Source organism: Ornithodoros turicata, chromosome 7, assembly GCF_037126465.1.
Source record: "Ornithodoros turicata isolate Travis chromosome 7, ASM3712646v1, whole genome shotgun sequence".
Taxonomy (NCBI): domain Eukaryota; kingdom Metazoa; phylum Arthropoda; class Arachnida; order Ixodida; family Argasidae; genus Ornithodoros; species Ornithodoros turicata.
The window spans coordinates 13,118,595-13,146,021 of NC_088207.1; the positions used below are offsets into that span (position 1 = coordinate 13,118,595).

Consider the following 27,427-nt stretch of genomic DNA (forward strand, 5'->3'; position numbering starts at 1 on the left):
CGAAAATGAAGCTAATCGAAATCAATGATGCTTTTTATGATGGGTGCGGCTCTTCAATTGAGATCGCTGTCCTCTGGGGCAATTCGGCGCTGTACGGGAAGTAGGAGCAGATTGCGGATGAGCTGGTTAAACGTGATTGAAGTATAACACCGGAGGACGAACGGACAGACGTGCGCACACATATAATTTCTCCATCTATTTTGGTTTCTTTCTTCGTAGTCTGTTGCGTCTACTAAAGATTTCCATCATCAACAAGTATGACCCGACTTCTGGTTAAGTGCGAACTTCCGCATGATTGTATAACTTTCGGAGTTAGCTTTGTTCAACTGGAATAGTGATAAGATGATGCTTACTTTTGCACTCTATTTTTCTTGCAGAGAAAACATGGAATTATTATTATTAATTTTATTGCACAATTTATTTAAAAATATTACTGGTTTGAAAGATCTTGTTGCAACTTGACTGATTACACGCAGTCGGCAATGAAAGGTAGGCACAGGGAATGGAAAAAATAGTCCGCACCATTTAAATATCTTATTATTTATGTCGCTCACGGAGTTGCAGATCTGAGTGCTTGCTAGCAGTATGGAGGACAACAGTGCCATGGTTGTACAAGTGCGTGGGTGCTTGCCAAGAAATGGTCCCTCAAACTTTGTAGTTTCTAGTGTATGTGTACAACCTATTTATGGGCATTATTTATTGACTTTTTCAGTTGCACGCCGCTGAGTACAAGAGCAACTTCCCGTGGCAACCAAATCTTCCCAACACCAAAAGTGATGTGGTTGTGAAGCCTCCAGATGCTACCTGTGAGTTCTTTGCTGTTTTTGTGACTGTATATAGTGTCGTCTGCTGCGAGTACATTATCGGACAGCGTCACAGAAACTGGCAACTGGAAGGGTTTGATTATAGCTTGGCATTAAAGCTGACTCTGTTAATAGGTTCAGAAAAAAATGTTACCATTTCTCACAGCAATGCTCTTGGTAATGCCTTTTAAATATCTGTGTACCAACATCTGCAGGAAACAGCACCACTTACCACCAGTTGCTACTCACCATTGCAGCTTATACTCCTGTCACACGGCAAATTGAATGTCATTCCCAGCGAATGACATTCGCACTGAATGACATTCGTTTCATGTCACACAGTGAAATCAAGTGCCAGTGCATGCGAATGAGTTAGGGGAACTCATTCGCTTTTTCCCTTTCGCACCGACAGCGTACCCTCGCAGTAGAGAGGTGGCGAAAACAACGATAAACCGTTTGAAGAAATGAAAGAGGAATGAAAAGTTGTATTCCAATATCTTATCATGAATTGGACAACTTTTGACACGAAGGAGGGAAGACTAAACACTGTTTCTCGGATAACTACCCTCGTTCCCAGTCGCACTTTGCGAAGTGCAGTGCAGATAGGCTTCTTAGTTGTCTTTCCTTGTGGTATTTAGCTTAGTGACTTTGAAAAAAAGCCACGGTTTTGTGAACTAATCTAATGCTTTGCTAGTTTCGAGCAAAAGAAATAAGAATATAACTAATGTGCCTGTATAATTAGGAAGTGACTTTTTCGGGTTAAACACGATTCCGCCCGGTTATTCCCCCCCGAACTGACCTACGACCAATTCGAGTTAAACTTGATTTCTCCCCGAATTCCAGTCACTGTGAAATCCTCAATGACGTTTCCACTGAAGACAAACAAAGGTCGCCGCGTGTAACCCATGTAAGAATGGATCACTTACACTCAGGGCAATACACCCATGTGCTCCCCAGTGCCATGTTCGTCCCCAGGCGCTCGCTTCCGGCGCAGCTTGGCGGCGCCGTCGGAAAATTGTTTTCCTTGTTTTGCTTTCCTCCCGTGCTCTAAGGAAGTGGTGTAATCGGCACCAGCGTGCAGAACGTGCTAGCAGACAACAAAAAGTTTATTTGTTTAACTGTTTTCGTACTCAGGGATCTGGAAAACTGAAGAAAGTTTGTCGAATTTGTTGAGTGCTATCAATTCCCAGACTGTTACTGTAGGGAACGACATCATTTCAATCCAGATATCACAGCCGCGCATGCTACCATGCCAAACACAGTGGTATCTGTCTCATAGATAGGTTTCTGGATTCGACTGTCCCTTTAAAGTAACACAGAAGTCATTTTTAACACCCTGTTTTCTTCCTATAAAACCATTAAGTAGGTCAGTAAGATGCACCATGAGTAATTTACACCATAGAGTCATAATTATCGCCGAAACTGAATTTAAAGTACGCCTCAAAATGCGAACGTGTGCAAAAGCGGTGGAGAGCAGTACGAGCCTGTGATCTGCCTGGAACCTCGCGCTGACGCTACAAGGATCACGCTCGCTGATTGGTCCAGAGGAATGTTGTCTGCCACTCTGCTGTCGTCTGCTACTCGGCTTTTCGGGGTTCTGAAAAAGCATTGCTCCTGGCTCGGTCATGATTCGGCCGCTCCTTCTATCCCCAATTCTCCGTGAGAACTGGCAAAACAGGTTTATGGCGGCAAAGGGACAAGGTGCTGACCCCCACTGACCGGCGAACCAGAACGAGTTCTCCTTATACCGTCATCGGTGACGTGGCATCATACCTTCTCGTTATACCCAGAGTGGCGAGTTAAGGGTGAACGCGCGGAGTAATGTTTATGTGTGTTTTTTTGTGGGAAACAAATTGCACACATCAAAACCTTTCGCGCTATGCGGTAAAATGACACACACACTTTCATCAGAGTTCTTAATATGAAATTTTTTTGGATGGCCCTCTGTACTCCTTTAAGGGCATTCGTTTCACCACAGATGATGAAGTGAGGGACGCAGTGAGGTCGTGAATAAAGGAAAGACTGCCAGGATTCTTTATTGATGCGATGAGAAAAGTGGTTCACGTTTGGGATATGTGTTGAATGTGGAAACGGTAACTGCGTGGAAATGGAAATGTGCGCTCTTGTAGTCTATAAAATGTACTTTCATGGATTTTGTACACTGAACCCTCGTTAATATGACCACCACCGTTACTGTGGAATTTAGTCATAAAGCAAATTGTTATACAAACGAGGAACGCACCTTCAGGACAGACCACTACACAGAACAAAAGCCTACGTAGTTATGATGATTTATTTTCTGAAAAGTGCGTTAAAATGGACAACAGCACCATCAGTTGCACACTTGTTACAAATGTCCTCCTATTGCTCAAAAGATAACAGCTCAACCTTTAGGGCTTCGCTTGCCTCCTTCGCAGTAGCACGTGGGGGCCCGCTCAGCTCACCATCAGACATCCCATCAGACCCTCGTAAATGAGAAGAATTCAAATGTGCCAGTGAATGCACAATAGCACAGCTCAACAGAAACAGACACGTCTAAGCCAGAAGGCTTGTGGCACAGGGCCTGAGGCAGTCAGCAACGTGTCACATACAGGATCCAGTAGTCATAGGTCATCAAATATTGTAACAGACGAAACAACAATCAACGCAACAAAAACTATAACTACAAAGCCAGAGGAACGAAGAAGGGGAAAACCAAGAAAAAGAAAAGATAAATAAAGAAGTAAATAAATAAAGAGGGGGTGAAATATGGATTCGCAGGAAGGTCTCAGTTCCTATAATAAAGTTTCCGTAATGCCTTTTTTTAGGTTGTGAGTTCCATCTATGGATGACAGATGAACCGGTAATTCATTAAAGATACGCGGAACATAGCAACATCTATGGCCACAACCATGATTTGTAAAGGAGAATGGCACGACAAAGGTAGACCTTTTGTGTCTGGAGGAATCGTCTCTATGTGCCTTATAAGAAGAATCCCAGGAGTGCTTATATGTCATTACATATCGAAATAAGTTGAAAAAGGAGGGGAAGACAAGGCTACGAAGCAGGCCATTGGAATGGCTAAAGGCTGGAACACTGTAGGCGACACTTTCAGACAACTTTTTAGAATGCTATTGACTTTGGCTTTCCAAGTTTCACTGCACTGAGCAAATAAAGTTATACCATAACATAGTACACTGAAACCTAGAGCATCCAGAACAGACCTACGAATTATACAGGGGCCGTATGCCTAAAGGAGAAGAAGAACGCATGAAGTTTGCCCAAGTCTTTTGCATACGTATGAAACTTGAGTATTCCATGTCCTACCTGAGCCGTAGTATAATCCCAGGTACTTGAATGTTTGTGAATGCTTCAAAAGCTGGTGACCCGGCACGGGGACAAAACCATCGTGATCAATGTGTTTGAGGGGAGAGCGAAAGCATACTAGTTTTGTTTTACCAGCATTCAAACATATGTTAGAGCCAGAAAACCACTTGCACACATTCATAGCATCCGATTGTAAGATTCGAATGACTTTGGCATGGGACATATGAACAGACACCTGTAATGTGTCAGCTGCATACTGATATACTTTACAGTACTGGACTACCCAACAAAGATCGTTGACGTAAAAGTTGAATAGTAAAGGTGTGAGAGTATATCTGTCCTCTATAACCATGTAGCAGCAGCGTCATAATCATCACCAGCACCGCCATCGGTTACGCGCAGCACTGCGCGTGACCCGAGCTTTCGTTTTCGGTTCATCGCCATTAACCGTCATTAAACCCATCAACCTCAGTAGAGCCTGGTCGCCTCATTTCTCGCTCTACAACTGGTGACCCGGACGTGATCCAACGTTCCACCATCATGAACGGCGACCAGCACTCCACCAGCTCTTCGCCTCCCGGCCGGCCACCGCCACTTCCACCGCTTGAGGCTTCTGTGGCACCGCTCCGCCTGCCGCCTTTCTCCATCTCCGACCCTCAGCTGTGGTTTGCGCAGGCGGAGGTTCTCTTCGACGGACGCCGCGTCACTTCTCAAGCCTCAAGGTTTGGCTATGCCATCGCAAACCTTCCTCCCGAAGCTGCGGCGGAAGTCCGTGACCTAATAATCCACCCTCACCCCGAATTACCCCACGACACCTTAAGGGACGAGTTAATTCGCCGCACATCTGCTTCGGAGGAGCGGCGATTGCAGCAGCTTCTGAACAGGGAAGAGCTCGGCGATCGACGGCCCACCCAGCTCCTACGCCGCATGCGCGACCTCGCCGGCAACCCTACCACGGACGACTCACTACTACGCGAACTCTTCCTACAACGTTTGCCCCACAATGTCCGCATGATCCTGGCCGCCGGCGAAAATTCCCGCCTGGATGACTTGGCGAAGATGGCGGACCGTATTCTGGATTTTGCTGGCCTTCCATCTCCAGGAGCAGTTGCCGCCCTGGCCCCCCGCACCTCCCCTCCACCGGTGGACGTTGCAATCACTGCCATCAGCACGTCGCTCCAGCAACTCCAGACTACGGTGGCGGCCCTGGTGAACCGGGTGGACGCCATTCCCCCGCAGCGACCACGTTCCCCTCGGCGCCCGTTTTGCCGTCGCTGCTCGCCATCCCGTCAACGGTCTCCTTCGCCCTCTCAGAACCACTTCTGCTGGTATCATCGAAAATTCGGCGATGCCGCAAGGAACTGCCAGGCCCCTTGCTCGTGGCCGGGAAACGCTCCCCCCAACCATTAACGGCTGGCATGGCTGGGGGCAACAACAGCCGGCTCTTCCGGATCACGGACCGCGTGTCCGGCTGTCGCTTCCTGGTGGACACCGGGGCTGACGTGAGCGTCGTTCCACCAACCCCCGCAGAAAAACGACACCGACAACCAGACTTGGCTTTGCAGGCCGTCAACAAGTCCACCATCTCAACTTACGGTCAACGCTCCGTCACCCTTGACCTCGGCCTGCGCAGAGTATTTCGTTGGGTTTTTACCATCGCCGACCTCCCCTTCGCAATCCTTGGCGCCGACTTCCTCCACCATTTCGACCTTCTTGTGGATATTAGACGCCAGCGCCTCGTCGACAACACTACTTCTTTGCACGTTTACGGAGCCCCAGCGCATATAGCCGCCATTAGTCCCACCATACGGCTACCGTTGCCCACTGCTTTCGCCGACATTGTCACGGAGTTCCCCGCTGTCCTGCACCAATCGCACGCCTCTTGCCCACCTCGCCACAGCGTCACTCACCACATCGTGACACGGGGCCCCCCTGTCTTCGCTCGCCCCAGACGGCTGGCTCCAGAGCGCCTCGTCATTGCCAAGAGGGAATTTGAGCACATGCTCGAACTGGGGATCATTCGGCCTTCCTCCAGCCCGTGGTCTTCCGCTCTCCACATGGTGCCCAAAGCAACACCTGGTGATTGGCGCCCATGTGGGGACTACCGTGCACTCAACATCGTCACGGTACCGGACAGATACCCGCTTCCCCATATTCAGGACTTCACCGCGAATCTTGACGGAGCGACCATCTTCTCCAAGATAGACCTCATCAAAGCCTATCACCAAATTCCCGTCCATCCCCCTGACATCCCGAAGACTGCTATAACCACCCCTTTTGGCCTCTTTGAATACGTGCGGATGCCCTTTGGCCTGCGTAATGCTGCGCAGACATTCCAACGATTCATCAACGAAGTGCTCCGCGGCCTGGACTTCGCATTCGCATACATGGATGACATCCTCGTCGCAAGTCCATCTCCGGAGGCTCATCGCGCCCACCTGCGCGCCCTGTTCTCGCGCCTGGAGGACTACGGAGTCTCCATCAATGCCGCGAAGTGCGAGTTTGGCGTTACCACCCTTACCTTCCTGGGACACACCATCACCCCGCAAGGCATCCGGCCACTCGCATCCAAGGTCCAGGCCATCCGAGACTTTCCTGCCCCCACTTCTCGCAAAGGACTTCGTTCATTCCTCGGCCTCGTGACTTTCTACCAACGTTTTGTGCCTCGCTGTGCTGCCTTGCTCCAGCCTCTCTACGCAGCTCTCGGCGCTGACCATCCGAAAGAGGCCCGTGCTGCCCCTCTGGAGTGGACACCGGCAGCAGAACGCGCGTTCGAAGAGGTCAAGCAGGCCCTGGCAGATGCTGTGCTGCTCCACCATCCTCGTCCTGACGCCGAGACAGCGTTGTTCGTCGACGCCTCCACTGCTGCTGTCGGCGCAGTCTTGCAGCAGCGTCAGGATGGCCACTGGAAACCTCTCGGTTTCTTTTCCCAACGCCTCTCGCCAGCCGAAACACGCTACAGCACCTTCGGGCGTGAGCTCCTCGCCGCCTACCTGGCATGCAGACACTACCGCCATTTTCTCGAGGGCCGCCCGTTTGTGCTGTACACCGACCACAAGCCTCTCATGTTCGCCCTGCGATCGGCCTCCCTCAACCACTCTCCTCGTGAAACCCGCCACATGTGCTACCTCTTGGAGTTCACGACCGATGTGCGACACGTCGCGGGCGAAGACAATGCCGCTGCCGACGCACTCTCGCGGCCGGACGTCAATGCTCTCCATCCGCCCCCCGCGGTCGATTTGGACGGCATCGCCCAGGCGCAACAGGCAGATGAAGAGCTCGCCGCCCTTCGTTCATCCCCCGCCTCATCCACCACTTTTCGGGAGATCTCGCTCCCCGGTTCGACGGCAAGTCTATGGTGCGACACCTCTACTGGTACCCCGCGCCCTTTCGTTCCCCTGGCCTTCCGCCGGCATGTTTTCAACGCCCTCCACTCGCTGTCCCATCCTGGCGTGCGCGGCACGCAAAAGATCGTCGCAGAGCGCTACATATGGCCTCGCATGAATGCCGACGTCCGTGACTGGGCGCGGGCCTGCCTTGCCTGCCAGCGGTCCAAAATCTACCGCCACACCATCTCGCCTCCATCGCGGTTCCTTCCGCCAGATGCACGTTTCGACCAGGTCCACATCGACTTGGTCGGCCCGCTTCCTCTGGCCAAAGGCTACCGCTACCTGCTCTCGTGCATCGACCGCTTTACCCGCTGGCCGGAGATAACGCCGATTCCTGACATCACGGCAGAGACGGTGGCCCACGCATTCCTCTTCTCCTGGGTTTCCCGATTCGGCGTCCCGTCCACTGTAACCACGGACAGAGGACGCCAGTTTGAATCGGCCCTCTTCGGTCACCTGTGCAGCGCCCTCGGAACCCATCACATCCGAACCACGGCCTACCATCCGGCTGCCAACGGCCTGGTCGAGCGCCTTCATCGGCAGCTCAAGGCTTCCCTCCGCGCCACTGACCACGGCGACACAACCTGGCCCGAGCGTCTACCCTTCGTCCTGCTTGGCCTTCGCGCCGCGATCCGCCAGGATGACTGCAGCGCGGCCCACATGGTCTACGGCTGCCCGCTCCGCCTTCCCGGATCATTCTTCACCCCCTCGGCCCCGCTCGTGCACGACCCTTCCTCCTACATCGACCGTCTCCGCCAGCTCTTCCGGGACCTCAAGCCCACGCCTACCCGCTCCGCTCCCGCAACACGCGTGTTCGTGAGCCCCGACCTTAATCAAGCCACCCACGTCTTCGTCCGCAGGGACTCTGTGCGCTCCAGCTTGCAGCCTCCCTATGACGGCCCCTACAGGGTCATCTCGCGAGCCGGGAAGTTTTTCCGCCTTGATCTTCCGCGGGGACCTGACACGGTGGCCATCGACAGGCTCAAGCCCGCATTCCTGGAGTCGGCACCTCTGGTATCGCCCGACCCGCCCTCCCTACGTCCGTGCTCAGCTCCTGTCTCCAGCATTCCTCCCCCTCCACGTCGAGTGCATTGGGCGCCGCAGCTAGTACACTACGAGCCGCCCACCGCCTCGGGTCCGGCTCCTGCACTCCTTGGCCTCGGCGCCCGACCTTTCCGCCAACCTCGGCCCTCCTCGCCAGCTTTGTCATCCGCCACGGGGGGGAGCCCTGTAGCAGCAGCGTCATAATCATCACCAGCACCGCCATCGGTTACGCGCAGCACTGCGCGTGACCCGAGCTTTCGTTTTCGGTTCATCGCCATTAACCGTCATTAAACCCATCAACCTCAGTAGAGCCTGGTCGCCTCATTTCTCGCTCTACAACCATAATAGTACAGTATATTTAACAGAACTTCGTGAGGTGTGGTATCGAATGCTCGAGAAAGATCCAATGATAAAGCACTGTATAACAGACCATCAAGCAAAGCGATCATGCCACGTCCTTCAATGAAACCAAACTGACTATCGGAAAAAAGCTTGAAATGGTCCGACTGACCATGGTCAACCAGTGACAATCTTTCAGCTAACTGCCTGCCCTTTTACTTACAAGCGGCTAGAAAAACCCTGCCCTCCAGTGACTGGGTACGGCCGACCACGACATCAAACATCTTTTCTACAAATGCTATCCGCTTGCATGGATGTAGAGAGAAACGCTGGCTCCGGGCTACCTAGAAAGACCTGTAACCCCCATTGGGGAAGGGGGGTTCCAAATGTGGGAAGGGATTCCAAGGGTTCCAAAAAATGAATGTCATTCGTCTAAAGTGGTTTTCATGTGGGTCAGCTGACAGATACAGAGTGAAAGTCAATTAACAGCAAAATTATACGATTGCTCAGCTATGTGCCTAACGCCAGCTATTAAGGGATTGTCTCAGCAGTGTTGTCAGTGTCGTTGTATGTGACACTAAACATCGAAACTCGTAGATGTCTAACATAAAATGCCTCCTTACGATTGACCTTCTAGTGTACGTCATCAAAACTGCGAGTCTGTTTGTGTCACCCAAAGAATGCGTATAATCCATATAATCCACCATCCCTACGTTGGTTACCGGGGTTTAGACATAGACTTTTGAAATACACACAAGCAATATGGGGTTCCTAGCTTTCATGCACGACACATTCAGTCTCAAACTTGTGACCGGTTCAACTGTGCCCACCGCCAGTCCATCACCACCTAGACAGAAGGCCAGCACAGCTTCGCGTAACGTCATCCTACTCGGATGGGCGTCGGACGATTACATGAAAACTGTGTCCCTGCGAAGCAGACAACACACGCTTCCCCAGAAAGAAACTACCCGAGTACGCTGACGTATCGCGAGGGCGAGGGGATGTTGAAGAGGCCTTCTCTTCTAGATGCTGTTGGCCAGTCATGCCTCAATACCGTATTTCTCAGGAGCATGGATAAGTTGAAGTGCACACAATACAAAACGTTGCTTTAGCATGCACAAACTGATCACCTGAATAGCGAGAGGCAGCGATGACGATGACTGCACATCATGATTGGTTTATTTTCCAAGCAAGAAGGGGCTGACCCCAAACGCATTCTGCACCAGAGATATTTGGTCAGAAGATCATAGGAGTGCTGTTTTCTTCTCTTTTTTTTTTACTGTACGCTGTGCTGCTGATATTGGAGATGCTGTGCGGTCATTGATCATTCATCTAAGAAAATAATACTCAAACATAGCCTTGTGAGGACAAACTGAGCAAGTTTTCTGCCCAAATGTGGCCCCTACAGTGATGGTGCAGAATTCTAAATCGGGCACTTCGAGAGAAATAACTTCTGCTTCCCACACAGTATCTGTCATAGAAAGAGGACTTTTGAGATGTCACATTTAAACATTAGATGACTACAGCAACATACAGTTACAGGCAGAGATCTCAATATTAGATATTAAGAAATGGATGTGATATGCCTATTTATCTGCTTCTGCAATTACTACAAGAGAGACTAGAGATATTTTGCTTCGAATGCGTGCTTTATAATGGCTACGGTTGATGGCTACAACCTCATGTTCCGTACTGCCCTCATAAGTAAAAGAGAGAAAAGATGACATTGCAACGATTCGTGAGTGCAATGTTTGTTTACACATGACTGGCGCTCCTTTACAGTTTGAAAGTAGAATGCCAGCGTGAGTGAAAAGAGTGGAATGAGAAGATAAAAAAACATGGAAGGGGAAGTCACTGTCAGTCACGGTTGGGTTACCGTCCCCGTGAAACAGTTCCTGCATTGTCGTCTGGCTCATTTGGCTATACTAAATGGGTTTGGTTGTTGCCACTGGCTGCTGTGGGCACTCGTAACTTCCTCGCTGTTTATTGTATAGCCTTATTTGCCGGGTCTGTTGCCCGGTTGTGTGGATTTGTACCTCACGTGCATTTACGCTTCAACCATTCGCAATGTTTAAGGGCATGTGTGAAAGATACCGTATGGCATTCAGCAGCAGGGAATGTGAGTATGGAGTGTTTATATCGAGACGTTTAGTCCTGGAAGCAGTCAGTAGGTGCTACACTAGCTCTTGCGTACTCACTGTGTGAGAGGATGGTTGCTGAATATATTTTGAATATACAGTACACAATACATATATATATACTATACAATATATAGTATCTGTTAGCTGTTAGCTGTTATATTATATTATTAGCTGTTATTATAATATAGTATAATTATATAATATGTTATTAGCTGTTAGCTGTTGCATTATATAGTATGTAATATACAATACATAGTACAGTCAAACTCCTTTACAACGAAACTCAGGGGACAGCAAAAAAAATTCGCAGTAAAGGTATTTTTGTTAAAAAGGATGTCCATCATTGGACCTATACGGCTCCAGCGGGACCACAAAAAAATTTGCTGTAGTGGTATTTTCGTTAAAAAGGTGTTCGCTATAAAGGAGTTTGACTGTATCTGTTAGCTGTACTGCACTTCTTACTTACTGTAAATGTCTTAACGTTAATAACATTCATGACATAACGTTTCAAAATTAGTAGCGAAAAATTGTACTCTCGAATGAGGTGGCAGTTATCCTGACCAAGATACACTGCTATCAGTTAACTTGTCGCACCACACAAATAAATGTACTACGGTATGTAGCAATGCACGCTATTGTCCTTGCTCTATATCTCACACTCTTGGAGATGTCCTAGCTGCTTGTGTGAGGCCCGAGCGAATAGCACTTTTGCGTTTACAGATTTCTTCTATCTATATTCCTGCCTGTTCCAGACTTATCCTTTAAGAAAATTCCCATTAGATATGACAAACTAAATGTCGGAGGAATGTGTTAACGGTATGTCCTAATTAGTTGCCCCGCGAAAATTTATGTTCTTCTGAAAGAACTGTTCCTATCATGTCATTCACACGGTGCTCTTTGTTGTGATATATACAGTACTCAATCATGTTAGGAAAGACAAATACTCAGATGGACAACAGAAGACGTGTATATCTTCTGCTGTTGCTCCCTATCTGAGCGTAACCAATACACACTATATGTGTGCTCTTTGAAATACAATGCTTTCTGTTACCTGTAAAGATCACATCACACAAAATATTCTGAGCCAGCAAGGGTTCTCTGGTTCTTGTATGAGAAACTGACAGTCATAAGTTGAGACGCAATTCCATCCATTGTCGCCTGTAGGAATGGCAAGTGGTGCTTTTACATCGTTAACAAATATAGTATGTGTTCCAGGTACCCTTCTTTCATGGTTTTCTTTACTTTACCTGTTCATATCATTGAGGTCAGTTCCCTAATATTTGACGTGATTTCAGTTCTCGGATGCAGGAAGACTCAAACTAATATCAATAACATTGTCTTTTTATATTTTTATTTGAGGTTGGCTCACTTTGAGGTTGTCCAAGTGCTTCAGGACTAGCTGGTCCAGCAAAACAGATTAGGAAACATTACATCTGCATGCAAGATGACACGAGTGGCTCTATAATGCTATTATGATCAAGTCTGAAAGTCGAATTCGTGTGCCCTGCTTTGATTTGTCTATTCTGGAATTGTGGATTTTCTTGACAAAATCAGTAAATCTTCCAAAACAAGAAGCAAGGAAAACACTATAATGGATTACATGTTCCAATATGCTTGCATTGTGTTTCCCAGCATTGCATATGTGCTGTGCTACAAAGCAGTATGACTGTTTACTAGCGACTTTGATATCCAACAACTAAGGTTTGCAATTCCAGCATAGTCATCGAAGTATCAATTCTTGCTCAAAATCTCTGCGTACTCTTAAAGTTCACGAATGTTTCAGTTTGCAAGAATTAGGGGTTCAGAAACATCAGGGGTTTCGCAGCGTTGGACAGAAATATATTTTTAATGGCCTCAGAATTGTCATTTCTGCTTTACTAGTGATCTTCATAATTTATACTTTCATAATCCTGCACGATGAATGCTGCACCGCATGCTAAAACTAGAGCCCACGTGTCTTACGTTGGTTACTTCTGCATAGAATTAAGACCAATGTTCTCGTCCGTTTTTGTATCACGATCATTTTGAAGAAAAAGGAGCAGTGTGCCAGTCTGCACATAGCACGTGTACATGCAGGAAAGACCTAAATTTGGTTTTATCGAACAATTAAGTTAGGGATAGATCATGCAAAAAAAAAATAATGATGCCATTTCGCAGGCAAGCCTCATATGACAAGTGTTTGTTTGTGTTTGTTCGTATTTGTCCTTTCTAGGTTGTTCCAGCCTCAGAACTTCAGTTCTCTCAAGTGTTTGTTTGTTTGTTTATTTTCAGCACTGGAGCCAGCACTTTCAAGGAAGAAGAAGCACCCAGAAGTGGCATACCGTACAAACGAAGTTCTCGGCAACAGGGACGGCAATTGCGCAGCACCCCGAGAAGGGGCTCAACTGAGCGGCGTAGCAGGGGATCCGCAGAACAGAGTGACCAGAGTAAGCATCTTCGCGCTCCTTCTTCACTTAAAAAGTGCAGGACAGTCAAAGAAAAAGGGGTGGTTAATACGAGGGGAGTTCCTTCGCCAACATGTTTTGTCATTGCAATACAGACAAACGTTCACTTCTTTTGCAAGAAGTGGGATATGGTAGATATCTCTTTTAGTAAAACCTTGCGTTCTTGCACCGTCATAACATACTAGTGTACTAGACGGGACATAGTTGAAGGACGTACTAGACGTCAGCTCCTTTGTTTTGTCGCACAAGTTTGACACTTTGACAGGGAAGAAGTTCTTTCTCTAAACCGTTACAGTTTTCGCCAAGTATGAAGTACCTGGGTATGTTTTTTGACCAACATCATAACTGGTCTACACATGTCCTTTACATGTGTAAAATGCTTCGGCTTGTGTCATTGTATTTGTTTAGAATGAGAAGCTGTTCTTCCTCATATATTAGGAAAATGGTGTACATGGCATTAGGTGAAAGTGTTTTGAGGTATTGCATTACACTGTATGGAAGTGCGCCTAGAACGTGGATAGCAAATATCGACAAGATTCTTAAAGGCATCTCTCAAAACATTGTGTACGGTACGTCCGGTGTAAACGCCAATTTCATTATTCTTTCGCTTCGTAATCTCTTTCGGTATGCTGTAATAACCAGGCATTTCTATAGTACGGATTATAAAAAAGTAATTGTTCGGAAAAGGTTGCAAAGAAGTTTATTGCCTATATATGAAGAGCCCCGTGTTCGAACCAATTATGGGAGAGGTTACAGGAGGTTTTATATTCCCAATACATTTGTTGCCATACCTAACCAATTTTTGGTAGCATCATCCAGGCGTAAGGCCTTTAAACAGATAAAGCGATTCCTGTTGACATCTTTATAATTTCGGCCACTAAGTGATGTGACTATCTTTAGATTTTCTTTCTTGTTATGTTTGTATAACATTGAGTTTCGTTGCTGACTGACTGGTGTGACCCACAAGCCTTAGGGGCTTAGGTCACCCACGTTATAAAACTGTACCTACAACTTGAATAAATAAATGTTAAAATGTTAAATGTTAAAATTGGGGTGTAGGGTTTTGCCGCCTGCAATTCTGAATAGGACCTCAGCGGCAGAAATCTCTAACATGATACAGTGGCAGAAAAAGGGTGAAAAATGGGATAGCTGGTGATGACAAACACAGTACATAATGTTTATTTACAAAACTCGTAAATATGTAGTCGCGGGGGACGGGAAGCGAACGCCTTAAACTGTAGGCAAGAGAGGTGCTTGCTTAGACACTTCTCCGGAGTAGTCTTTTTTGGTAATTTAGCTCTCTGTTTGTCACAAAAGCAAAAAAAAAAAAAAAAAAAAAAAAAAAAGAATGATTCCAAAATGGGCCCAGAGGTTGTTACGAAGCTCTAAGTGCTTCGCAATTTCAGAATGAGAAGCTGACCTTTTTGGCGTTTTGGCGTGAAAAGTTTATCTATCAAGAGCTACGAGCCATTGAAATGTCATGTTCGTAGGATGGGAACAACCCAAATTCCTTCCTTGTTCTCGTGCTCGGTCTTATCAGCCAAGGAGTGTCTGGGCACTAGAGGTTAAAGATTAAAAGTAGATAGTTTAAGGGTTAAAGAATTAAATACATTCATGAGAAAGGTTAGAAAACATAGCTCTTAGGTGTTCTTGTTACTTTTAAGCCAACAATGCTCGAGCATGTAATGCACAGTACTTTTTCAATTTATTGAAATGACTTTGCACAAACAACTGTATGAAAATTTTATTGAAGGAAAGGGAGATCACAGGTGATAACAGATCCTGTAGACCTCATGAGAAAGTAGCCAGCCTATTCTGTTAGCAGAATAGCACTGGTAAAGGCTTATTCTGTAGAGCAAATGCTTCATTTTGACAGGGACCTGTAATGCCTTCCTTTTAATGATGGGAACATCAAGGACAGAATGAGAAGGGAAGTCTGAATTTTATTTGGCATTCTCTTATCCGTGTTGATGTACCCAAAGCAGGTTTTTATTGACTGCAACGCGCAGCCTTGCATCCTCTTCTGCAGGGACAAAAATAACCCACCAATCACTGAGTAGGGGGAAGGGAGATGGGCATAAGCCTTGGGGGACGGAATTGATTCACGGTTCGCTCTGCACTGCTCTCGTCTGTACTTCTTGCTCTATAGTAATCTCTTCTATCACTTTATTCGGTTGTATTACATCTGCTTCACACTGTTTGTGTGACCATGTAAAAATGATAATTGTTAAATGTTCTCGTTAATGTACAGAAGCTTATAACTGTAGATGTCACTGTCACCAACCAATATTGTGCAAAAATTATTGCAACTGTTCCATCCTGTGCAATTATTTTGACCTCAGACTGTACTGTGTTACCATTTCCATTAGCCTTATTCCCGTGCCAGGTGTAACTCGGCTGCAATTTCGGAACGCTCTGCCATACGTAGTGTCTCTTTGACATCTCTATCGCTCTACTTTTGAGTTTCGCCTTTACAACCACCAAAGTTGTTCTATTACATGATATACGGTTATTGTCACATTGTCACGTGCTTGTTTCACGACTTGCTACGTAGCAGTTAATTTTTGTGTCTGTTTTAACAGCTGGTTGATTATCTCTCCTCATCCATTATTCAGGCTTCCTCAACTACTTCCGGGATGGGTTTTTATGCCAGCTTTTTTTTTCTTTCCATTTCACAATGAAAACAATGAAATTGTTTTTACTGTGAGGGAAGGCTAAATAGAAATGAACTAATGCGTGGCCACTACTCGGTGCTTTTGCAGTGATGTTGCTCTTGGGACAGGTGTCTTTGCGTGCGAGGGCACTGGACCCTGGAAGGGTGGGGTCCCTTCAGACAGGAAATTGGGAGAGGAAGGAAAGATTTGGGGAAGAAAGGTCACATCTTCCTTCCTGCTGGTGCTGGAAAGGTCCCTGCTTCTTAGCTAGACAGCACTATACAGTGAACACAGCACTGAAGTCTGTGTGTGTGTGTGTGTTTGTGAACGTGGAAAGAGTGACAAGCTGGCAGAGTGATGCAATGCTAGAACGTGATGTATCCTGCGCCTGAGTAGAGACATGGAGATTGTTCTCGGATGCACGGTAAATAATATGGCGATCGAAGAATAATGTGTTGAACCCTGTTTTATGTCCTTGTCCTTTTAGTCAAAGTTCAGTTATTGTAAAAGCAAGTGCAGTTGTATTGCCATAGCCTATTGGGTGATATCATACGGAGCTGGGTTGCTCTGTACGGTTTGTTTAAATTTGTTAGGAGGGGGTTGGGGGTTGATATGACCTGCGGTCACACTTTTTGCGCAGCACGTATGGCAACTCATTCATTGCTGTGTAGCTCATGTCAGTGGAGACCATGCAGTGATCATGTGTTAGTTGAGACCGTGAGTTTAATATGCTCAAGTGTCGGTTAGCACCACATTGCTTTTAACCTTTTTATCAGGAACACATGACACGTGCAGAAGAAATGTTTTATGTTTTGTGTTTCTTTGACACGTTTTCTTGTAATTTGCCGTGGCGGTTTCCTGAAATTGAAGGAACGGATGAGGAGTGTGCAAGCGAGCTGATGGGCATTTGATGAAGGCAACATTTCCATTAGTTTGAGGAAGATAGAGAAGGCAGACACAACAAGTACGAGACTCAGTGCATCGCGTTGAGTCTTGTACATGTTGTGTCTGTCTTCTGTATCTTCCTGAAACTCCTGAAATTGTTGATGAAAGAGGCAGCACTTTCGTTCTGTAGTACGTGCATACGATATTCGAAAGGATAAATTGAGCCAAATTTTGCAACTTGGAAAGCATGTGTGCAATCCTTCTTTCTGAATTTTTAAAATGTTTTTTTACTTCATTAAACGTGCTGCAGCACTGTACAGAATGAAATACAAGGTGCAGTGGTGCCAGTACTACAGTCCCCTCTCTATGAACAGAAGAACAAAACAGAACAGTTGCAGAAAGCAGCTGACAGTGTTTCTTGAGAGCATCACTGCAGCATACCCAGCAAAGTGCAAGTGTACACTGCCTTTCAACTCAATAGAAAGTGGTCTTGCCTACAGTCACTATATAAGCTTACGCTTAAGCTTATATAGTGACTGTAGTCTTGCCTATAGGCAACAGCATGGAATAAAGGGCTTAAAAAAATCTTGGTTAAATGTATCTCTCCGTTTCTCTGAGAGCTACGCAGGACCCTGTAATGTTTAAATGCAACGTGGGCTTACTTACCCATTCCAGTTTTCTTCGGAGTTCAGTGCTGCCAGAGTGTAGAGTTTTCTGTCCTTTGTTACAGCCAAATTTTGTTGCTAGAAAATTCTTTATAATGCCTTTATTCTTTATACTTATAATTCTAGATCTATGTACTTTTATACTTATATTCTAATTATCTTTATAATTCTTTATAATAACAGTTCCTGAAGGAAGTGTGTTCATACTATGCGGCAGAAAAGTACACGTTTGAGGTGCCTGTCATGCTCCTGTAAAATTGAACAGGACCTTCAACCTCTTTCACGAATTTAAGTCCCTCAAAATCACTTTTTCAGGCAGTTCTTCCCAAAAGCCCCAATATATTCTAAAATCTAAAAAAAGTACTTCTACAGTATCTATGAATAGCTACCTATCAAATTATGCATTTACACACACTCAAGACATGGACGACTTGCTAGAAGAGCAGATACCGCGGTACATATACGTTTAATAAAAACTATATTGGTGAAGAAAATGCTACGCACTCGGTGACATTACCCACTTGTTCAGCAGCTGTATTCCAAAAATGTGCGAGGAAGGAAGGAATAACAGAATAACATGCTTGGACATTTTGCAACCCTCGTAGCTTTTCTGTCCTGCGAGATGTGTTAAGGCCGGGGCCCTATTCTCGTCAAAGTAATGGACCTCGATTATTTGGTGTCTCGCCTGTCGTTGGTCGTTACGTGAAGAAGGCGTGAAGAACAGAGATTAATCTTATGTGCCGTCCTCAACCAATAGTCGAGCACTGGGTCCTGCACTCTTCATGCTTTATCTACTTTATCACTAAGACTGCAGGATCAAGAGCTTGGCTATAGACCACCCGCCATGGCACGGCACATGAAGATATCATGAGGTTGGGAAAGAGCAGATCGTTGGCAAAACAAGCGTAGGTGGTTGTTGCCGTCGTGTAACTTCGTGGTTTTCACGTTTTGTGAGGTGAGGTCAGCACAGTGTCTGCCTCACACATGAAGTTTTCCTTTGTATCTGCTTCGTGCAATTCCAAGTAGCGCAACATCTTGGCCTAATATTGGACCAATATTGGCAATACCGGCCCAATATTGGACCGATATTGTGCCAATATTGGGCCAAGATGTTGTGCTACCTGGGATGGCATCCATCATCGAAAACAACCATCAAAACAACTCATGCGATCGGCGGCTGCCAACACACGTGGCTTTATTTTGCCAACAACGGGTCGCGGCATCTGGCATTGTGACATACACTGTTTGCAAACAGCGGGTGGTCTATTGGTCGAGGGGGCGTGACATTAATTTCTATTCCTTCACGCCTTCTTCACGTAACGATCAACGACAGGGGAGACACAAAGTCATCAAGGTCGATTACTTTGATGAGAATAAGGTCCCTGAGTGATCAAAAAATGTGGGCGAGTAATCTCATGTTAAGAACCTTGTCCATTGACAGGCTGAGGAACGCAATAACAAGTCCAAAGTGGGTTCTCGAAGCCGTTCCGCAGACCCGAGCCTAGGCAGGGGAAGACACGTCATGGTAAGACTCACTGCTTGGCTTTCACCTCCACTGCAGAGCTGTATACACCTGCTTAGATTCTGCGAACAACAGGGGGTACCTTACCGTACATTGCGTCAAATACCGACTACTCCGGCTTTCTACGTTAGCGAACACACGCAGACTTGCAAATGAGTCCCCGTACCGCTGATTACTCCCAAACTTGTGGCAATGACACCAGCGCTGGGACTCACTCAGCCAATGTGATGCACTCATACTTCAGAGGAATAAGCTGCCATCTCACGTGGGAAGCACAGTAGGACTTACAATGGCAAAATATGTTCATCTTTTGGTTTTGTGCTGACATAGATCTTTCAGAATGCACAAAAATTGGAATATAAACAGACGCGAATATATAAATGTGAAAATGATGTTACCCATGAAGTGTTACTGGGCAAAGAAGTGATTTTGTCAAAAGCGACTGCTTGCAGATATTCTGGTTGCAAAAAAATGGCGGGTGTAGAGCATCCTTGTGCTGAGAATTGTGTCAGATAATTACATATAGGATTGTCAACTACGGAAAATTTTGATACGGCTGTCAAATGAAAGAGGGACGAATCTTGTTGTAAGGCAATGGAAAATTAATGCATTGTTTGTAGTTTTCTCGGATATCTGAAGCACAGTCTGCAGTATATATAAGCCTCTGTTCAAGCTTTAGCAATGTCTGTAAAGTTTATTAGTAGTACTAAATAGAGGTCACATACGCACATGTTGCCTTTTACGGAAAAGTTGTGCTTCTCCAAAAGAAGTACAGTAACTTTGCCCAGATTTGAAATCACTGTGTGATATTTCACTAGAAAGTACAGTACATTTGTGTTTTTTGTGGCACCATATGGCTGATACCCATATTGGAATTCTCATAGTGTATCTACAAGTTGATCTTCTTTTATAAACTGATACGGACATCCTATCGGGTATCATTTTGGTGCAACAACCGTTTTGTGATTTGTTTTTCTTGCCCTGGCTCAAGCGATAGACGACAGTGTCATGAGCTCAAAACTCAACCGCGGCCCATCAGAAAATTCAATTTTTCAATCATTGCGGAGGTTCCACAGATTTATAGCTGCAGTACAGTTGATATGCTGAAGTTGCGTAAGGTCTAGCAGCTTGGAGTTATCGTGAGCTATGGCTTGTCTGCCACATTAACGTCATATGTGAAGTATGGCAATGTTTGCAGAACAAAGAGGAGGTTACCGAGGATCCTACAACAAGGGAGAGCCACACAGCTGATGATAGTGAGGTAGGGGTGTGCTCGAGGCACCAAAAAGGGTGTGTGTCACCATTGAAACAATGATGACAGCTGTGTGCTGCCTCTCTCATGCTTTGTGCGTACTGTGTGTTCTAACACCTCTCTGGACTACCGCTTACGCTTAGGTGAAGGGCGTGTGTACTTTTGAGGCTAAATAACCAGCTTTCTGCTTTCTCGCTTCTCATGCTCTGAGATGGCTCTTCTATGACCTTGTAGATTTGTGTTGTGAAAATGGGTTTGCAGAGCTTTCGCTGTTGTACTATGCATTCAGTTTGGCGTAGACTGTAAAAGCGTTCGCTCAGTTAGATTGTGAGGGAGGGCTACCTAATGGTTTAAGTTGTTCCTGAAGCTCTGTGGGTAATATATGTCTGGGGATATGACCTGCATGAAATACTATCCTAATGAAATCACAATAATGATGACATGCCAACCCAGCTTTGTACCCAGCTATGAGACGCCCCTGGCCTATTCAGCGGAGACCTTCTTATAGATTACTGCAGAAGTCATTTTTTCGTGTGGATAAAAATATCGCGAATTTAAGTACCCCTGAATGACATATCCCACTTTTGATGTGGACTACTCAAAATGAGTATTGCACGATACCCAGCCAACATACTGCACTGTCCCTAGCCTCAATTCTGTAGCAGTGGGACCTAGTATTATTGTTAAAACTTCGATATCTTGTAACTTTTTCTTAAACTTAACTTTAACTTTTTTTTTTGCCACCAATATTTATATCCGGATATATATATCTGCCGAAATATTGGCGGCTCTTGTCCCGAGGCATTTCCCTTTATCTATTTTTTGCTAGTCTCGCACGTGAAATAACGGTTCGGAACGTGACCTGCGGTTACGAGAAAACGTAGTAAAATACTAATAAATATACGGTGGTAAAATGGTCTTTGTACAGTATGTGAGACCATGAACAATATTTGCATGATACAATGAGTGAGCGCTCTGCAAACGTGTTGCCGCTGCATGGCTGCCCCGCTTTCAGACGTTGAGCGGAGGCTCGGGGGTAACCGCGGGGTTAATCTCTCAGCTTGTGGTTCAGAGCAATGCACTGGAGGACGGTCGACCCCTGAAGGCAACCGAATATCGGGCAGCCTTCGCCTGGCCTCCAAAGCCTGCCCTGCCCCCCGAAGATGGCGCTGGCTTCAAGCAAGCGGATGTACCAGGTGAGGTCCTTATATTTGTTGCATTACTCATGGTGTCTACCGACCTGGAAAACAGGGAATTGTCAGGGAATTTCAATGTGACTGGGAAAGTCAGGGGATTGTCAGGGAATTTGGCCAAAAAGCAGGTGAAGTCAGGGAAAATCGCAAAAAGACAAGTACCATGATGATGCATGGCGAATTCGCGAGTGCCGACCGGTGGTTGAGCGGCGATGCCGCAGCAACGTTACAAAAAAGTAGCAGTGTGCCAGTACGACAAGTTCTGAGGGCAGAAAAGCAGGATAGCCTCACTAATACTTAATAAATGGTCTTTTTTATGAGGGATCTGTGTCGAAACGTAGGAGCAGGAGCCAAGTTCCCTTTGAAATTTGTCAGGGAATTCGCTTGAAATGATCAGGGAAAACCTGGAAAAGTCAGGGAATTTGAAGGCTGCAGTTTGGTAGACACTCTGCATTACTACAGCTGACAGCTTGGGTAGGGCCAGATAGGCAGACGGGCCAGGGAAGTGGGTCAGCATTGGGAAGAACTTGCAAATGATATGATTACAACTACACACTTATGAAATGCGGGAAAAATATCTCGAGAATTATGTTGATTACTGTGAAGGAAGCGAGGTTTCGAATGTTGGTTTCTGGACAGACATTGATTGGGGAGGTTGGGCACCATAAGGGCACATTTACATGCTTTTGATGAAGTATTGTGCTATCTCACAAAATTTTACGGGGTCTCCTCCATATTTTTTTTAAGGGGGGAGGTGTTAAGGGGAGTGTAGAGGGTGTGGATAAATCGCTGTGTGCCTTGTATGATTGGTGGTGGTATGAAAAATAAATATAGTCTGTCTTAGTGGTAGTGCAATTGTGTTTTGACGTATTGCCTTTGTGTTGTGGATTAACCGGTACACTTCTGTGAGCTCGGACAGAGCAAGGCCGGCAGACTTATTTTTAGAGCCTGAATTTTTAGGGTTTTACCCGATTCTTCCCCGAATTTGCACCCCGAATTGAAGGTTGAGCCTTTAGGGTGAAACCCGATTTTTGTCCGGCAAATTCCCCTCACTGGAATGTCTGTAGGAATGCATTAACTTTCTTTTTTGGCAGCAAATGCACTTAAATCACCGTTTGTACCAAACCACTACGGTTAGTTTGAGTAACTGAACCCGATTTCTCCCAAAATTTAGCATACTGGTAGTTTTTTTCACTCGAATTTGCATGAATTTACTGCACACTTTTTTTACCCGATTTTTAGCTCCCGAATTTAGAAAAAAATATTTCCCCAAAACTTCAGGCTCTACTTATTTTCGACATGCTACAGTATGATTTCAGATCGATTCGCACTGCGAATGCAGTGTGCCAGATCAGTACCGTCATCTATGTAAAATGAAGGCTATCTTATTTGGGCTTTCTTTAAGTGTATTTTGTGGGCACTGTGTATGTGAAAAAAGCGATTTAGGGAAGACAGTAGCAGGACTACACTGCTTCATCAGCGTGGATGCTGTTTGCAAGTGTTAGTTAATTTCTCCTTTCTATCACCAAAGGGTGTACCAGACCACTAAAAACATCAATGCAGATAATAGCAGTATGCTATTAGCCACACATTTTCTGATAAGGGCAGTTTTATGAGAGATATAAAACAGAAGCGTTGAACCGGTTCGGGGTTGCGAACCGGTTCAATTTTTGACGTGGCCAAACCAGAACTGAACTGGAACGAAATCCCTGAACTGGAACTGGAATGAAAAAGGATACTGCCTGTGTGATAATCTTGTTTATGATGACTCATCACATGGACTTTAGTTCTAATAGTTCTACTATTTAGTTAGAATATTTGTAGTTATGTCATCATTCCCAAGAAGACCTGGTTCAAGACATGATGTACGCACCCAACTTCACATCAAAAGTGAACATGAGTGTAGCAATAAATTAACGAAAACCATGATGCTCTATTCATGGAAGGTGCAGCTATGTTGAAGTGGTAATAAAGTGGGTCTAGCATTGGTAGAAAAGGATGTCATAGTCGTTTATAACAACACAGAGGTGGCCAGTAATCTTTATAGCATTGTTTTTTTGTGCGCACCCAATAAGTGAAACTGACACTATGCAGCTGAACTCATAATGTTCAGCAAGCAGTAATATGTGAGTTTTTTGAAGTCATTAAAAAAAAGAAAAGGGGAGAGAGAAGCATGAACTTGGGTTGATACTTGATTTCAAATTGGTTTGTACAATTTTCCAAGGTGTTTACCTTCTCTTCTCCATGGCCTCTGACTTAGTTCACCTGTTGTTATGGCAAAACATGTTGGTTATTACCACACTGACTTCCTGCCATTAACCTTTGCAGATGGCCATAGTTCTCGAAGGCATGGTGCCATGGAAGCGACCGTGGATCACATAGCACAGATGGGAGATTCCGGGCACGAGTCGAGGTCGGTGTGACATTTTTGCAAAATCGTTAACTCTTTGATGTAACACATGCTTTTCATGTTCCAAGGTATATAGGCTCCTTATAGACTCTCTTTGATGAACAACTTTTATGCACAATGAAATTTGAGTGAACCCCGAGAATGCGAGAGTTATATACCGCCATACTGACATGGCAAAGGACACCTCTGAACACCATTCTACATATTTTTTTACAAATTCTGGAGATTGCTTGGGACCTCTTTTAGCTGCGAGAAACTTGTCATGCAGTCAACAGAAACAAGTACAAGTGGAAAGCAGTGCGGCTTGTTATACCCCTGTCACACTGCAAATTGAATGGCATTCCCAGTGAATGACATTCATACCGAATGTCATTCGTTTGTATTCCATCGAGCTACACCAAGAAAAATAATGTTGTCCGCATATTATGTCACTGTCGATAATTGGTTATCCCTGATGTGCTTTGATAAAATATGCTAAAGAAGCTTGGAACACGTACTGAGGAGGGAAATTGGTGGATAACTAGATAACCGGTGTATGGTCACCTGCTTTGTGAACCACACCCTTAGCTGTTTTCCATGCTTTTTGGACCTTGCCTGTTTCTAACGACTCCTTGAAAATCGGAAGAAGATATTTGGCGCACCAGTCAGGGTAACGATACAGGAGAACGTTATGTATCCCGTCTGGGACTTCTTCAGGTCCAGTGACAAAAGAGAACTTAGGATACCCTGCACTGAGAGTTCTGAGTTCTCTGAAAAAGAGTGTTAAGCCCTCCTTGTGATTAAAAGTGATTAAACGTGTGATAAAATATTGGAATACAACCTTTCATTTGTGTTTAATTTCTCTTAAGGCGGAACCACTTCTTCAGAAATCTATGGGCAATTTTCGTTCGCACAAGACACGTGAATATTCTAAACAATCATCATAACGTTGGTACTGCGTGTTCTCTTAGCTTTTCTCTAGTCAATGACGCATTTTTTAGAGGACAAGGTTGAGCCATTGATTTTTAATAAATTAACAAAGTTTTTAATAAAGTTTGGCACATCTCGAACATACGCTGCCATCTCGATGAAATGTTGAACACTAAAATATTAGCGAATTGGGGCTCAATACAAATCAACGGATTGTCCTGGAACTCTACAAAATGTGTCATTGACAAGGGCAATACAAGGAAAACACGCCAGTACTTCTGTTTTGACGGTATCTCACGCCGTTTCTGAGCGCTGTGCGAACAAACTTTCTCTATTGTCCTGCGAAGAAGTGATTCCCCCTTAATGGTTTGTCTTTGCTGTTTTTGTACCTATCTACTGATGAGGGCACGCAGTCTGTGCAACAAAGAAAAGCCAATGAGCACCTCAAGCTGATTCGCATGTAATGCCATTTGGTTTCTCCGTGTGACACCGAACGAATGTCATTCAGTGCGAATGCCATTCGCTAGAAATGCCATTCAATTTGTCGTGTGATAGCGGTCTAAAACAGCCTGCTAGGCAAGTGGCAGGACAACCAGCCGTAAAACTAAAACGTGCTGAACATTGATGTAACTATATAGGTTTCCAGTTTCCGACATTTTCCTCCCTTTGATACACCAGTGTATTTTTTTACTTGACGTAACACAGTTATCTTGTCTTACATATCCAATGCAATACATGTAGATAAAAAATAAATAATAAATGAGAAGCGAGCGAGATAAGGTAAAAAGAATGACGATTAACTGATTAGAAGTATGAATAATTTAATTAACAATTAATTTAATCTAATAATAATTTAACAATTGTCTCTCTCTAGTATGTGCTCAAGCATCTCTACCCTTCCTCTATGCTTCCTCACCTTATTTGTTATTGGTCAGAAATTACGGCACTCTATAATGACAGAGATTGAGGTGGCAGACCACTTGAACGCCAAATGCCGGTGATTCAGGACATCACTAAAGAGCCCTGGCACCAATTTGAAGAAAGAGTCACACAGTCTCATGTCATGGACTATTTTGTTAGTAATTTATGTGAATTATACGCTAGGATGTTAAACATCATGTTGAATTTCAGGTTGTTCACCCTTATGTGCAGAACTTCGTATCACAAGAAATTTTGCAGTGCAGACTTCTTTTTACCTCTAATGTTGAGGTTTAGCTGTATTAACTCGTAACTGAAATCAGGCTACAAAGCTACAGAAAGTCAAATTGTTACGGGCACTGAAGACCTTGCCAGAAACTTATACAACTTTAAGGCTTCTTTTGGTGTCACTCAGCAATATCCGTTCGAAATATTGTTGTAAATGTTGTTCAAAATAGTGCTGTAAATCAGCTAACCATACTCTCAGCTGCATGTAGTTGATTTTTTTAGGAAGTTATATATTCAATTACACTGTATCTGGAGTATAGTAGAAACGTGACCTGCATGGTTCACGTGTAGATTAAGAAAATATTTATATCTGGTATTTGGAGCAAACAGATCCGGATTACAATGTTACAAGAATTCTCTGGATAATGAAAAGCTTGTGTGATATGTAAATGCGTAACAGTTTGTTGTTGTTGTTAATTTCAAAATTTCTTTTGCCAGGAAAAGCGCAAAACGAACAGAGTACAAGGCAAAGTTTAAGCCTTTCTCATCGTACATGTATGTTGATGGCAGCTGGAAAAAGCCAAAGGCCATGGTAATGTCACATTTACTTCTTACAGTTAGCTTCCTTTGTGTCACATTCGCAGTCTCTTGTCAGAATGTTATGGGCAACATAGCAAGCAGAAGCTATCAGTGTTAACCTCATTCATACTAGTCATCTGTGAAAGCAACTGCTGGAAAGCAAGGCGTGGATCAGTGCAGCAATGCAGCAATGTATGTACAGGACAGCATCTTCAGGAAATTGAGCCCTTAACAGCTTGTTGCTGTAAAACACTTACACGTGACACGCATGATTGTATTACTTTTGACAGTGACGACGAAAGCCGTAAGAGCTAACCTGTAGAGCTACAGGTTCTGTTGACTACACATTAGCCTGGGTATTTCCAACTCGGAGGTGCGTGTTGTGCACCAGAGATTTTTCAAATTTCACTCGTGTTGTACGCGGTGCGTATTATACACTGGAAAATACTGTAGTGTATTTCATAAGCAGTACCCTCTGTTTTGTGACCTGCTCACGTTTGCATAACCACTGCAATCTGTATGAGAACGATAAGGGCCGATGCTTAGCATCCAGCCTCCACACCTTCATTTGATGCACTATAGGATGAGTTCCTTTTGCACCATTAAAACTTTGCGCATCATCTCTAGGTTTCGGTGCACATCGCACAGCCATTTACGCACTTGTTGCTTCATCATCGTTATTTGTAGGCTTTACTGCGTATGTTTTTCACCCTCCCACTTTTTCGGGTTAAACCTCATTCCTCCCG

The 27,427-nt window shown here is 45.1% G+C and overlaps 1 protein-coding gene across 6 annotated transcripts in view; it reads left to right on the forward strand.

Moving 5' to 3' along the window:
* Nucleotides 1-27,427, forward strand: part of LOC135400215 (serine/arginine repetitive matrix protein 1-like) — a 75,252-nt gene that overhangs the window by 15,671 nt on the left and 32,154 nt on the right. For 2 of the 6 annotated variants that reach the window (XM_064631975.1, XM_064631981.1), the window contains exons 2-8: nt 713-806; nt 13,294-13,448; nt 19,112-19,195; nt 20,391-20,453; nt 21,505-21,640; nt 23,966-24,050; nt 26,601-26,694. In XM_064631975.1, the coding sequence (XP_064488045.1) occupies nt 713-806; nt 13,294-13,448; nt 19,112-19,195; nt 20,391-20,453; nt 21,505-21,640; nt 23,966-24,050; nt 26,601-26,694 (711 nt within the window). Of the gene's footprint in view, nt 1-712; nt 807-10,874; nt 11,001-13,293; nt 13,449-19,111; nt 19,196-20,390; nt 20,454-21,504; nt 21,641-23,965; nt 24,051-26,600; nt 26,695-27,427 lie in introns of those variants that run through there. The other 4 variants (XM_064631976.1, XM_064631980.1, XM_064631978.1 and 1 more) reach the window with 4 other exon arrangements.